The 15,762-nt window shown below is 38.7% G+C and overlaps 1 protein-coding gene across 9 annotated transcripts in view; it reads right to left on the bottom strand.

Annotated features, from left to right (window-relative positions):
- LOC141477655 (ELAV-like protein 2) overlaps positions 1 to 15,545 on the bottom strand; it is a 57,086-nt gene extending 41,541 nt beyond the window's left edge. For 3 of the 9 annotated variants that reach the window (XM_074166903.1, XM_074166906.1, XM_074166907.1), the window contains exons 1-2: positions 10,509 to 10,580; positions 7,843 to 8,083 (exon numbers count right to left, since the gene is read on the bottom strand). In XM_074166903.1, the coding sequence (XP_074023004.1) occupies positions 7,843 to 8,083; positions 10,509 to 10,580 (313 nt within the window). Of the gene's footprint in view, positions 1 to 7,842; positions 8,084 to 9,155; positions 9,171 to 10,508; positions 10,600 to 11,403; positions 11,493 to 15,069; positions 15,081 to 15,518 lie in introns of those variants that run through there. The other 6 variants (XM_074166905.1, XM_074166908.1, XM_074166911.1 and 3 more) reach the window with 5 other exon arrangements.
- Between the last annotated feature and the right edge of the window lie 217 nt (positions 15,546 to 15,762).

Here is a 15,762-nt window from a genome sequence, read left to right as displayed (position 1 = left end):
TCTCACAGACTCAGCAGAGCCCAAAAGAGCAGCCAGCTTCAGCTAGCTCCCCTTTTAGCTGCCAAACTACTCTCCCACTGTGAGTGCCCTCAAAGCATTGCAGAAACATCTGATGGATTAGAGTGGTATAGGACTGTAAATACCGTGCACATTGAAAGTAAAGGCTGAGAAGGAAGAAGAGCTGAGGAGCTTCACAAAAATAGCAAACCTCTTTTGGGAAGTGGCAAAATTATAGTTGCCTGTTCATTCATGTGGTCTTCCCTGTATCACACACTTGTGCTATATAAGCAAATACCTGGAATTCCAGCTACTTGCTGCCCTACCATCCTCAAAATTTTCATTTTTGCCATGGGAATGTTTAAAGCTTTCTACACTGTAGATAAATAGTCACTTTGCAGACTAAGCCACTCCTCAGATATGCCATACTACTTGTCTCTTCTTGCTTTCACTGGGACATGAAGAAAGGAAAACAACTTGCTTAGTTTGTCTCCTACCTTATCTCCACATAAATTACTTCAAGGTGGCAACAAGTCTAGAGTCTCAGATTAAGCTCAACTGAACAATTAGATCACTCTGGAACTTAGAAGTTCACATACAGAACAAGCCAGGAGCTTTGCAGTAGCACTGACACGAGATAAGGTTTCCAACAGTTCTGCTCTTGCCAGACACTAACATGGGCTAGGAGTTTTCGCCTTGTTATGACAGAAGAGAAAACTACAGAAGTTATCAAGTTTCCCATGTTCTAGATTCAAGCAGCCAGTCAGACAACACGTATTTTACTGCTTCCACCGAGGACACACAGTATCTTTCCCCTGATTACAAGATTGCTGTGGAAGTCACAGCAAGCATAAGAGCTATCACTACGAGATTAGCATTTCACCCATGCTCTGCTGAGACAGAGCACCTACCCCACAGAAAGACAAACCCTTCTCCATCTCACAGCCTCAGTTGTTTGGGCAGACAATTCAGCGCTGTCACCAGGTGTTTCCTCAGACTCTGCACCAAAAGAGAGTTTTATAACGAAGGATCTGACAGCATGGAGTCCCTCCTAACATTGCACTGACTGTACGCATGTATATTGCACACACTGAGTTATGACTACTGTTATAGAGCTACTACTGCTGTTAACAACATAAGCTCAACTCCGATGACACCATGTCCAACTCCATACAGGTTTTCTATTTTCTTCTGTGACCAACACAACATTACCATGGTCCATCAACAAAAGCAGAGAAAGTGCACGAGAAATGTCAGTAATAATGACTAAAAACTATTTCTGTACCAACCTTAATTACAAACATACTCACTACAGCTGCATCAACAACCTTCTGGAAGTGTTCAACTTCTAGGCAATTTTTTTAGAACTGCAGTTCTAGACACCTGCTGAGTTGTGTGCTGCATTTTCCATCTGCACTATGTGCAGAACAGTAACAGGACAACACTTCTAAATATCTTAGAACTTAGTATCTGCAGAGGGCAAGATGAAATACCCACAGTTAAACAAGATACACCCATTTCCATAAGACTTAAGTTGACAGGACAGAAGAAGAAATGTGACCCTTCTTCAACATGCCTGTATCACACTGTACCAGTTCTAGATTGTAAAAGTCTTTGAAATTTTTAAGGGTCACATAAAAAAACCTGAAGCATTTTATTGAGAGCCTATAATGTTGACCATAAAGAAACCTCACTGCAAGATGATGGTTATCAGCCACAGGCCAAATGGGAACATGGGTTTTTGCAAAAAGGTGTGCAAAAGGATCAGGCTTTCAATCAACACAGAAGCTTCACAGTAAGGCCGTTGGATCAAGTTTGAGATACAGGCCCATATAACAGTTATCAGCAAGAGTGTCCCAAAATAGACCTTCTCTTTGTCTTCAGGTTTAGAAGGCAGAAAGTTTGACAACAGGAAGCGACACAAAAAGAAACCTTCAGGTGGGGAGCACCAGGCTCCTCGTACTAAACGGAACAGTCTGTTACCAGAGCTTCACAGCTATACAAGTCTATGAAGTGAACTACTGTTCCAGGCTAGATCTCTAAATACATTCTGCCTCGTTTTCTAGGTAGTACAAGCAGGTATGCTAAACCGCAAACAAAGTCTACATATATTACCATTAATATCTTTATTATTAACATTAATATTAACAACTTAAAACACTGTCAAAAAGACAAGAAAAACTGACCTATCAACAAACTGGTTCTCATTCAGAAAGAGCTGTTAATTTGATGAACATATGATTATTATAACAGGAGAACGGTACCACAGCTCTGAAGCCAAGAAAACTAATAAATTCTCACAAATTTATGACATCTGTTTTCAGCTGCTCTCTGAAATGAGTCTCAATTCCACAAAGTTTCAGTTTAGCTAAGAAGTCTGCAAGTACTCCTGGGTAAATAATCAAAAAGCAAAAGGGCTGAAATCATGGCGATTATTCCACAACATGAAAACTAAACATTTGTCTTCCACACATGCAACCAAATTTGCACTAAAGACAATGGGCCTTCTTTTTTGTAAGACACTACATTAATTGCCATTTTTAACTGTATTCAAGATTCAGAAAAGTAGATCTAGAAAATGTAGTTTGCCATACTAAAATAAGTGTTCATTTTCAAGTGGTAGCTACTACTGTCCCTTGCATTTTGTCAACAGGTGCTAAATCCATCTGTCATGCATGAACAGAAAGCTTATGCTTTTAAGTGCTTGAACAGGGGCAGTTTGATAATTAGCCTTCATCCCATTTTACCTTTTTCCCTTACGTGTAAAGTATTTTTAGCTTAATTTTTATAATTACACATTTAACATTAGATTAAGTAAAATGTTATCCGTGGCTTTTAAATATGTAGAAACACTGAAGAAACTAAATTAAACAGCTACCTAGAGCAGCTGATAAGAACTGTTAAGATACTTTGTTGAGACCAGGGTTTCCCACCTATTGTGCAGCTATAATTAGTTCATGTGGTAGTTTTGTACCTTCTATATACATACATCTGCATTAGTCAAAAGCACATAGGAGTTAATAGACACCAGAATATGTGGGCACTATGACTCATTCCAGACAGACCCTCCGGTTAGCAAGTGAAGATAAGTGACATTCATGCCCCGTTTCTCAGATGCTGCTCTTGTTGATGGGATTCTCACGTGAGATATACTCTCATTCAGCACCCTCTAAAATCCTTATTAGTATCAAGATTTTATTTCTCTACCTTCAGTAGAACAGAACGGAAATCAGCTATTTTAATTCCTGCTGAGAGCCCTTTCAGTGCTCTTTTTTCCATTAATTGAGCAGTAAACTTCACTTCAGCTACCAATGTTGCACCAACAGCCAGTTGTGCCCATGAACTGCATGCTTGGAACCTTTTGCAGTTCAGCTTTCTTCCCTACCTCCCTCACAACTAAACCCTTAGATAAAAATCAGTAAGTGACACAAACTTTATGTTGACAGTACACTGCAAGGAACTATAACCACTGGTTGAAACAATTAAAGACACTGTTTTAGCAAATCTGACTCCATTGAAAAGCATTACTGAGACTACTAGAACAGCCCTTTTGAAACAGGGCTTCAAACTGCTCACACGAAATTAAGAAGGGAACCTCCAGGGTGCCTCCCTTCCCCCCAGTAGGTTTTCCAGAGGCAAAGAGGCCCTCAAGTTCAACTCATCTCAACCCTGAAGCGTGCAGGCAGCTTCAAGGAATTGTGGCACTGCTATAATGCAGTATTAAATGCACTCCAGCATCGCAGATTTGACCGCAGACTGAATATTAAATAACAGGGTGGGAGATAACTTAGTTCAAATCCACAGGATACTCCTACAAGTATTTGGGTCAAGATGGCAGTAGCCATCCTTAATGCCTCTGAATTTCAACACATGGCATTCATGACCCAGAATGTAGCAGACTTCATGTCTTAAAATTTACTAGTCGATCGCATCATGGTCCAGCGCTGTGATACTGACACTGCCTGCTAACATGGACAGACAGGTTAGAATTTGTTTTCTTCATCTAATAACGTTTTGCTGCTGAGAAATAGTTCACCCGCATGCTTAATTTCATCCACTCATGCAGATAATACCAGATTTCTTAGCGCTTTTATACTGAAGCTGTCTTATCCACTTGGCAAACAGCTCTCAGTTCCAGCATGTCATAAATGAGGTTTCACCTCATGAAGTAGCGAGAGGATGCACCCAATACTGATATGGAACAACCCGAATTAAACAGTCAAATGCAGACCAAAGCTTTGCCCCTTATCAATTCTCATTCACAATTTAGCCTGTATGAAAGTGTATTTCAATTTCTAAGCTCCCCTAAACTTCTCATCAATTAAAGATATTCACCAAGTATGTAGTACTCGTGACAATTCATTTACGTTGAAAAAATTACTGTTTTAACACAGGAATTAAACCAATATAATTCTGAAACGCATGCTAAATCTCTTCATTCACAGCAACCTGGTAACAATCTATGTTCTGAACTGCAGAAAGAAAAGGAAAATTTGCTTTTCAAGAACTCTCTGTAGAAAACCTGAAAATGAGTAAGAACAGGACTGGAACTACAGCATCTCCCCAGCATCCGCTAACACAAGGTAATCTTGCTCCAGGCTACTTAAATCAGAAGTATTGCTCCCAATGCAGTTATAAGGTCAGACACCATATTTCTCAATCTCATTTATATTAAAGCCTTTTGGAACAATACTGATGCAATGTTTTTGCTGGCAGCTGAAAGTACGCCTCAAAGCTGAGGGGCTGCTTTCTGATAAAGGAGAAACAAACTATATCTCCCGTAATTCCAACCCTAATTTAAATTCTGGATCCTTCTTAGGCATCACTTTATGCTATATAGAAGACATCACACCTTCAAACAAAAGGTCTGCGTTTAAGTCCCAGTCCCATTTTGACACTAAGTAGCAGCAAGGTGAGCTTCTAGGATATAAAACATCAAAACCATCATTTAAGGATGTGGACAATTTGCACACCCATCATTAAGACCCTGAGGCTCAGTTCTGTGTGCCTACAGCAGCCTCTTAATTGGGAGAACCATGTAATCCTCCAGCAACTTTAATAAGGAATGCTAAATACGTGAACTCAAATCTGCAAGACAGAGATAAACACTTTGAATAGCCATCTCACTAACTGATCAAGTACCAGTTACATCTTTCCACACCTGGAACAAAAGGTCAGGAAACAGTGAAGTGACTTCTTATTTGCCATGACCTACAGAGAAGACAGACTTTTTTCTACATCAACCAGCCTTCAGCTGAAGACAGCAAGGTGTGGCATGAGCACAGCCTACTTTCTTTGGCATCCCCAAGAGCATTAGGTACTCTTCACAGTGAAGAGCAGAGATTGCTTTGAGGTTTGGTTAGCCTAGAAAAACTTAAAGCTGCAGTTTCAGGAGCCAAGCCTACCATACTGAAGCAGGGTACTTAAGAGATTTAACCACTCCACTACCTAATGTATTAAAAGCAAGCCACCTGCTATGGGAAGAAGAGCTACTCAGATCAACAGCAGCCTTCATTCAAAGGCACAGAACTCAGAGACTACTCAATGAGAAGGAAGCCAAAGGATCAGCGTTGGGCTTTAAGCAGTCTTAGTTTGACTAAGTTTGTGCCACTAAATGCACCCTATCTCAGGGAGGGTATGCTATCAGCAATCACTAATCGAAATGAGGAATAGCCATGAAGCATGGCCTAGTGAATTCACCAAGACAGAAGCGTATGTTTTGGCAGTTGTCCTTTAGAAGTCACACTCTTCAGGCAGAATTCCCTTGTTTTAGGGCAATTTGCTTTCAAATTAAGAAACTCTGTGTAGAATAGTCAGTAGAAGAAATCAAGACTTTAAAAAAAATCCCATTCTTGCAGCCTCAGAAGTACAGCATCTCCTCTCACTAGGCCCGATTATAGACCTTGCTCCTTCTCTTCAGTTTCTGCTTTGTAAGGTACATGAAGTCAAACATAAAATTGACTGATGCTGTATAGAGCTGAACTGCAGGAAGTCCAAGTAGGGCTTGAGAATCTACCTTGTGACTGGGGACATCGAAGTGTAGGGTAACAAAACTGTTTAGAGGACAGTAGCCAAGACCAACAATCAAGAGTGACCAACGCCAAAAACATCCTTTTATATGCAACAGGTTATTCTCTCACACCATGCACAAGTGAAAAACTTATCACACATGGTTACAAATGCTCTCTCCAGCATGCAGAGAATAATGAGAGGAAAAAAAAGCATTCTCAAAAAAGATGGTGATTATTCAGTGTCACATCAGTATTTTCACTAATTGGGTATTAGCAGAATGCAGGTATAAGCAGTGGCAATTAAACTACTTTGTATTATTCAAAACAAGTCTCACTGGGCAGCAGACTAGATGATAAGATTTAGAAGAGATCCCTAACTTAGCTCACTCTGCTCACTCTAAGCAAGTGCAGATGTAGATGAACTAAACACTTGGGAAATATTCCCCTTGGTATATTTTTGCTGCCAGGTTTGTGTTTAAGCATCATCCTTGTACTGACAACAGCAGTGTCTTCATTAATGTGGGAAAAGGTGGCGTAACTTCCTTCTGCCACACTGAAGAAGCAAATACACTATCACGACAAGAAAGCATGCACTGCATGCCAAAGACAAGTCCTGGGTTTGGTGCCAGAGCTGCCTGAAGGTTTTTAGGCCTTGTCCTCCACTGTTCACATACACAGTTGGGGAACACATCTCTCCAGCATACCCAAGCCATCAACACAAATGTGTGGTAGGGGTTGAAGCCAAAAGCAATCTGTGTCAACTAAAGCTTTTGCCTTCCACTGTTGCTGCTCAGGGAACAATGAATCACAAAAATGTTTTTACTCATTTACAGAGTGAGAAAAAAGTCCGTGTTCTGCCCACTGCCTTTCAGTGATAGGAAAGTATTTTATTCCATCCCTTAAACCAAAGCATAGAGAACATGCAGTCTCAAAGAGGTGTAGTTTTAAGCACACAGAAGCTAACTAGCACATTCAAGAGCTGCAATCAAGAACGTAAGTTATAGATGTATTCTCGAAAGCTGGATATTTGAGGACTTTGAAAAAAAAAGAGCCAGGAAATAAAGTATCAAAGTCAACATTTCTGAACAAAACTAATGAAATGTTGACATAAGTGGTATATCAATGTTTTTTAATTTGAAAGCTTAGAGTTGAGAAATGGAGATCAGACAAACTGGACTTTGCCAACTATTCTTTTATTCTTGTTTTAAAGTGCAGGCATCCATCCGGTAGTTCTTCCAAAGTTAAACAACTGGTCTAAATACATGCCACACGTGCACTAGTTGTTACTAAACCCAGCTACTAACAGAATACATCACACTGCAGTTCAGACAGTAGATACTGATTCAAGTGTCCATCCTAAAGAAATTACTGTGCTGCATTGCAAAAGCAGCTTTACCTATGAAGCTGAAAAAATGCAGTCCACCCTTTTCCCAAGGTACAAGTTTAATTACCTGCATCCCTGAAAAAGGAAGTTTTGCATCAGCTAGGGCTGATGAAGTCATGACTTCAATGTAGTTAAATAAAAACCTCAAGTAAACCTTGTATAAATATCTGCTTTTCCACATTTGAGTCTTCTTTCCAAAGATTCTAAAGTCAGAAGACTTACATGCCCCGTTAGCATTATAGCGCTCATACAAACCTGGATGAAATGCAAATACATTTAATTTTTGGGTGTAGAATCTAGGTAACGATGAACCTAAGTTCCTTCTGACTAGCAACATCAGCATTGGTCTTTTCTGCCTTTATTCCATGATTTAAGAGAATTGCAAAACACCATCTGACAGTTCACTGCTTGGCAAACAAAAAGATGCAGAAAATCCCCAAACTAACATACCTGTTATTTTGTCCCTGACAAGCTTGCAGGATTCTATCTCACCAATGCTGCCAAACAGACTCTTCAGCTCCTCTTGTGTCATGTTTTGTGGAAGATAGTTGACTATTAAATTGGTCTTGCTGTCTTCTGTGTTCCCAGAATCAACTGGTGATGAGCAATTGTTTATGGTACTTGAACCATGGGCTGTGTTATTGCAAGTTGGTCCATTAGACAGTTGTGTTTCCATGGCAGCAACCACCTGCTGAAAAACACAGAAAACAAGAACCATCAAAATTCACATTTCACCATCTATTAGGACAGTCCAGACAACAATCTAAAAGCCCTGTCACTATGCAGAAGTAGCATTGCCAGGGCCATATACTGCCTCTATATGCAAAAATATCCCACCAGTAGAGAAGGGTTTTAACTGTTAGCCATGGTAATGCTTTAAAAACTCATAGGCAAATAAAGTTGTCACTATAATTTCCTAGGAGCTCTCTCAATGAAGTCAACACTCAAAGCTTAGTTTCCGTGCTCCCCCATTCCCTTCATTTAGGGGTATCACAGCCTTTCTAGCACAGAAATTACCAAGCAGAATTGGCCTGTTGCAACGGTAATCAGTTCTACTAACTTACAACTGATAACTGAAGTGATATGAAATGTATTTTAAAGTGATAACATTTGGTTATTTTCAAAAAGAAGTGGGTGTTAACTGTATCCCAAGCCTATTTTTCATACGCAATAGCAGAAAGCAAGATTAGTAATTTAATGGAATAAGAGATATATGAATGTGCTGGGATGGAAAACAACCTCTTCCTTCATAACCTCTAGGTCTACTTCCAACCTGTGGTGACAGAAGGTTGGTTTCTGAATGCTTTTGTTTGATTAAACTGACAATTCGTGGCTCTCATTTCTTCCTTCCCCTGCACCCTGAAAACAGTTAAGTTTGATACTTGAAATTTACTTTTAGACATCAAAAGGGAGTGATCAACACTCCAGGAATTACTGTGTTTCACCTCAAAGTAACTGACTATATGACTGGCAGATACAGCAGCCATCATTTGGCAAGTGTCAGTATTTCCTTACAAGCTACCACATGAACAAAAGGCTCGCTCTGCCACCTCAGTCAGTCACTGAATGGTAAGAGTTGGTAAATATAGTGAACTTTTAATGGCAGCCTAATATCCAAGACTTGGGCAGCCTACCGTGTTTGAAAGCAACTATACAACAACATCCATCAGAAAATGCAATATATTAATTCTCCAGGAATAAACATGTCAACACAGAAGCAAGACTAATCAAGAAGTTTCACTAAAAAAAAAACCAGCAATCACTGAATCCAACCTCATACTTAAATTTCTAGCAGGAGTTCTCACACAAAAAAGCCTACTGTAAAATCACAGCATAGTGTCAGGACCTCTGGAGGTTATCTGTCCTGTTCAAAGCAACATATGTAATCCATGCGTACCCAAACAGCTGATTAGGTCAACTGTACTCAGGGAGTGCAATTCTGAATTTCCTGAAAACATGAAAGTGGTTGAGTGTCTTAAGCTGCAATTCAGACGTTCCTGGGAACGCACTTCTATGCTCTGTATGTGTAAGTATTTTCCAAGAGATTAGTTCAGCAAATACAAAAAAGGGAAGATTCATCTATTAGGAACATTTAATATAAAAATGTGATCTAGTTTTCCTGAGGAACTACAACTGGAACAGCATTTTCCTCCCTTGTGACAAACTTGAAGGGGTAACCTGGCTCCTAGCCCTGTGATGAAACAGGTCTGCTGAAAAGATGACAAAGTAGATGATCCCAATTAAGATAAATTACTTTTCAAAGCACTAGTATATCTGTCAGTTAGCAACCACAAATGCTATGCTCTGACTGAGGCTCTTTAGGATTGATTTTTTCCCTCCTCTTTTTCTTTTTTCTCAAATTTGAAGTGTTCATTGATCAAAATTAGAAGGATTTAGCAAAGACAACAAACAATCCTCACTTAATTGCACATTTATTTTCATGTTCAGGTGGCAAGAATGAGATACTAAGCCAACATTCAAGTGAACAGCTGCAGTAGCCTCTGTGCGCTGAAATTACAGCATTTCTCAGCTATAGAACCATCTGCTCTGAATAAAGTGATACTAATGTTTTACAAATAATGCATATTCTATTGATAGGTTGAATACAACTGTTCATAAAACACAACGCACTTCAGCAGTTACTAAATATTTTCCACCCAGAAAAATAGTTTAAGAGATAAATTTACAGTTTTCAAACAATTTCTTAGAATAAGGCTTGTAAATATACTTTTAAAATAGTAATCATAAATACACAGTATACAAGTTTTTAAAGTTACTGCAATTTAGTATTCAGACCATACCAAAACCATTTTAGTACAATGCTACTCTTCAATTATCCACCAGGTATTTTGAATTAATACTAAAATCTAATTGACATTAAAAGAAAGGCAAGCCACTGCAGTATAATTTCTACAGGAGATCACCATATTATAGTAAAAGTTGTCATGGTACGCCAGTGCGCTCTAGGCTCTCTCAGAATAAGGACACAACCTACAGCCTATAACAAAACATAGAAGAGAGTTAACGTTCCAAATGGGAGATTAAAGAGTTTGGTATGGCCTCAGCACTATTAACATGTAAAAAAGCCTACAGAATTTAAGAAAAATCCCACAGACCCCAGTCCAAGGCTCTGCTGCCCACGAACCACTTCTAAGCAGAGAAGCCACATCACACAGTCTGACTGCCATGTTAGTTTGGAGTTGCCGTCTGCAATATGGACACAAAAAGTACCGTATGTTAGATTAGCAAGATAATGCAACAAATCAATTTGTACAAATTTACAGTAATTGCATTTATATTCCCAGCACGTCCATGCAGTGTGGCTTAATTGGATTTGAGGCAATTCCAATCTAATCTTTCCAAATTCAGTTTTAAAGTTTTTTTCTTACACGAAATAAGATATTTATTTTTAGTAAGATTTAAAAGATAAGTCTAGTTACCCCTGCATCTACCCTGGAAACTACCTCCAGAACCACATCATACCTAAAAGGAACTATACCACAAAACAAATTATTAAATCTTCAAGACCAAAGGAAGAGGAAAGAACGAAAACGCAGTGAGTCGGTTTTCCATTAGCATGGAGGATGACCATGCACCACTGAAAAACAGCTCCCCTTACATGCCTTTACCAGTCTACAAAAAAATACACAAGACAATAAACTACTTCGCTAGAACAGTCTGTTCTTAAAATCCTAGATTTTAAAAATCAAGTAAATTACAATCTGCACTGATGGTATTTAGTAAGTTTCCTCACAATAGCTGTTTAACTGGACATACAAGTGGCAGGCGAGTCAAGGATGTCTCAAGTGAAGTAACTAGAGCAAAATATGCACAAAGTAGTTCTTCATAAGGGTATTTGTCACCAAGCACATTGCTGTTTGCTTTTAAATAGAACACCATTGCAAACCCAGTTGGATTTTAATTGAACAGTGCTAGGAGGATACCAAAAAAGCTAATGGGCCATTTGCAGATGATTACAAGTAGTCCAGATGTTAAATGTAACCACAATACTGGCACAAACAGGAAGACTCCTGACTGTTGCCACAGTTTGAGACCGGTGTAAATAAAAGAGCTCCTTCTTGCCCCTGGTTAGCAGATGAGGTTAAGTCTAAACTTGATACAAAAACCCCAAGGACCGAGGTTTTGGAAAGCTTCTGCATCCAGGGTTTATAAACACATACTTCAAAACAACTTTTCCTGTTTTAAAACGATGTAAATTAGTCTTCATTTCAGTTTGCTACTGAAGTCCATATGGTTGGCTGACTTCATGTCTGGTCTTTATTTCTAACTTAGATTGATGAAGACCTTCAATCACCTCTTTTTATGCAAAACACCGAGGCTTTTGTATCAGCTGCAAGCTTGCAAGCCATTCTCTCTGATCTCAAGCCAAAACCCATGCTAACAACTTCACCTCTGAAGCTCTCCATTGTATACAGGCAAGTATGTCTGATGAACTGCTTGTTACATGAAGAAAAACTGGAAGTCTCAACTGACATCCAGACAAGCTTTATTAAGGAGACTGCATCAAAGTAGCAGTCTACAGAATTCTCTATCCTACAGAGACTGTAGTGATGCGAATAAAATGACGTATTTGGATCTCTATGGCTCTTAATGCAGCATGACCTGATGGATGATTTGCTTCCTGTGAACCATAGGCTGCAGATGGAAAACTCCAATAGGACAGCTTACTTGTGTGTACAGGATTTCAGTATACTCGATGGACAGACTTCACTGTGCCCTTGAGCATTACAGCACTCCTCAAAAAGGCAAACAACATCTCTCATTTGAAGTATTTCCAGTTTGCATAACACATCTATCTTCAGTGAAGTGTTCCACAAGGTACTTGCATCAATGTACAAGTCAGTTCTCTAATTACTACACCATTATCTTTTAAAACCAAGTTTTGCTCTACTGATTTTTTTTACCGTTTTTATTTTCAAAGCTGTACAGAATGCTCTTTACATCTAGTTTGAAAAACTAGACCTCTTACCCTTTTACTTACAATCCTGACCTGAAAAAAAAAACAGGGATACAGCCAATTACACCAAATAAAAGTATTATTTCTTCAAAATTAGTTTTCAGACTAAACACTACTTTAAAATTAAAATGGCACATTAACATAAGAGTTTGAGCTGTGAACAGTCTCCAAGAAGAGTTTTAAAATACCGAACTTCCAACGAATCACTGGTATCATTAAAAAAGTTAATAGTTTTTGACTATTAGCCTCAAAGACAGTATTGCACTTTGTATTATTGAAATAGTTCAGCAATTACCACATTCAAAAACCTAAGAAATCAGTAAGTTCAGGAAACAGAGCTCTATGCCTCTTAAAGAAATGCAAGTTTGTCTTAAAATACATTCATATTAAGAAGAGAACAAGTAAATTAAGTTGGAAAAGGAAATCTGCTCTTTCTTTACAGTCTTGAAAGGAAGCAGAACCAAAGACAGTTGTTCAGTTCAGCAAACTGTGAGTGGTTCCCTTTGTTAACATACAGTACATGGGAACCATCTGCCTTTCAAAGAAGTTACTTTTAATTCACCAAGCACAGTTAAGATTATAAATCCAAACACTCTTAAACATTGCTTGTGGCATTAACTGAATTCCAGTTTCTAAATAGCTTCATTTCAAGTCGTAAGTAAGGTTGGTCTAGCAGAGAAGCAACTAGGCTTTTTTTTATTTCCAAAGACTAAAGATATCAGGAATTAAAAAGCCGTATCATTTAAGTGATTAGTTCTGGTTGCCATAGAACAGTTTCAATTGTATTAACAGTAGATTATTGTATGAGAGCTTTACAAAAATAAGTGGAGCTAGCAAGATGTAGACCAGCAAAACAATAGTCACAGTGGTCTACTAATTTTCCCTGCAAAACAGGGATTTTGGTATGTAACATAATTTACTGCTCATGTTCAGTTGATAAATGGAAGCTGAGACTGGTTCCCAGCAATGCTGAGACAGAACCAAGGTGAGCTGACAAAACAGAGAAGCCTTCAACCACTTACCACCTCAGGTGTATATATACTAGGGAGAAACCTCTAGTGCATCACACTTCTGGCTAAAACCTTTCTACCACCTGTTTTGATTCATACCTGTGCACTCCTGTCATTGAGGGAAAAAAAAGTTATTTCACATAGGCTTTATACATAGAATTTACTTCTATTTATAGACACCACATGAAAAATGACTGCAATGATGCCTGCCCTTGTTAAGCCACATACTTCTAAATGGTACTATTACATAAAGGTGATTACAGAAAAAAACAGCACCCAGAATCTAAGTGGCCAGAAACCAAGTATTAAGCACCTCTGCCTTCTCCAGCTGTTCAGAAGCAACTGAAGCTGGACCCTCAGATGCTTCCAGCCTCAAGGGTCACTGCTCATACAATGCTCTTGATGAAATCCTAGGAGATCCTAAAAATGGTCCTGAAGACCCTCCTGAAGAGTTACACACCAGGAGACTTTCAGAACATGCTTTAGAATTTAGTATTTGCCCTTTGACCTCTTGGATACAGCCAGTGCAATGGAAGTATGGGACAATTATCACATGTTATTTGGGCAAGCAGATGTTAGATTTTGTTTTCATAATACCATATAGCAGAACAATCAGAACACCATGGCTGAATACAAGGTCCTTTATATCTTCCAGATATGAAGTTCTACACCAAAACTTTACTCTGAGCTTGTAAAAGTTTCTTTTTTTAAATTTAAATGTTCAGTGTGTTTTACAGATGATTTATACAACCTAGTTTGACTCACAACAGGTAATGAAGGTCATTTAGCAAGGATAAGCTGTTTGTTGTCTCTGTGAAGTGTTGCTGAACACCTTAAACAAGAAGAAAAAAATTTGAAGGCTCAGTAAAAGGCAATAGCTCTGACATAACCTAGATGCTGAATTTCACTTTAAAAAAACAGAACTCAGCAAAAAAAAATTCATCAGTTCTGAAAAAAAATATTTAAATGCACAGTTACTTGTACTTTGAATAGCTGTAATTCTTAATGCTTCCTCTTTACTGTTTTTTATCTTTACTGGAGTGTTAATTTGAAAGGCTTATTTTTGTTCTTCAATAGTCAAATATCTTATAAGCCTGCACAAAACCACAACATTTGCGCATTTTCAAAAAATCTGTGCCAATAAGAGATAATGGAGGCTGTTGAACCCAACATATGCAAACATTACATAGGCTGCTAGAAGACCCCAAAATTCTTTACAGATGAAGGCACATACAAACCCAAAGGGCATCTCTTCAAGTCAACAACCTTGCTTGTCAGAACAAAACACTACTCACTCTTTCAGTTTCCTTGTAGGAAGGATAGTTGTCAAGGAGAGCTTGATGGTTACTCTGATGTCCACATGTTTAACAGCACATATTGTGCTTGTTGAGTCTGTACAAACAGGCTAAACAATCCTGATTTCTTAGTCTGTATTTTCACTGTTATTTTAAACCAGCATTTCTCCATTAGCAGCCCTCTCCCTTTGCATGTCAATTCATTTGTGCCATTCCCTTCATTACACAATTGGAAAAAAAACTGTAGCATGAACTAGATTAGGGTACTGCTCCAGGAGAAAACTCACTCAGCCCAAGAGAACCAACCAATAGAGTATCTCTTGATCTATGTAGAGCTATGAGGAAGAATTCTGTGATACCATACTGATCAAAGACTGGAAAAAAACCCCACCACCTCACAGAAAACTTAGAACTACTTTCTGATAATAAATTGGTCTCAACATTTTCAAAGTAACTTACAAAGTTACTAATGTAAACACGGGCAATTCTAAGACCAGAAAGCAGAGGAATCCTATGGAGCAACAACCCAACTACACAGTCTCCCCAAGGTGACAGGTTAGGAAGGAAACCATTTCACACCGGCTCTTGTATGAATAACTAAGCAGTACTACTTAACACTTCTATACGTTGGCCTCAAAGGCAGGGTGAGAAAGTGAGGACATGGAAGATATGAAAAAAAAGTCATATGGGACATGAGCAAAGGCATTTTAACTCATTCTCGTGACTGGTGCCACAAAAGATAATCTGCAGAAGCCTTCAGCGAGGATGAAGAGGCAGCTAGACAGACTCGCCCATTCCAGGTAGGCAATAAGATGACAAGTGGACAACTGCAGACAGCTAAACAAGAAACAGCCATCGGTATAGACATGAATTCTGCTATCAGAAAAAAAGCTTGGTAGTCCTGGTGACTGCACTAAAAGGACAGAAGGAAAAAAGGGCAAGTTACCCATTGAATGTAAACATTTATAGGGAACACTAAAAACGCATGCACAAATTAAAAAAAAAGTCTCCACACAGTACACAGTGCTTTTGTAAACTCTTGGCATTCCTCTAAAACACCTAAGAACATGTGGGATGCTTTAAACAA

This window comes from Numenius arquata, chromosome Z, assembly GCF_964106895.1.
Source record: "Numenius arquata chromosome Z, bNumArq3.hap1.1, whole genome shotgun sequence".
NCBI classification, from domain to species: Eukaryota; Metazoa; Chordata; class Aves; order Charadriiformes; family Scolopacidae; genus Numenius; species Numenius arquata.
The sequence above is the reverse complement of the archived record's forward strand: the minus strand, read 5'-3'. Positions and strand labels throughout refer to the sequence as shown.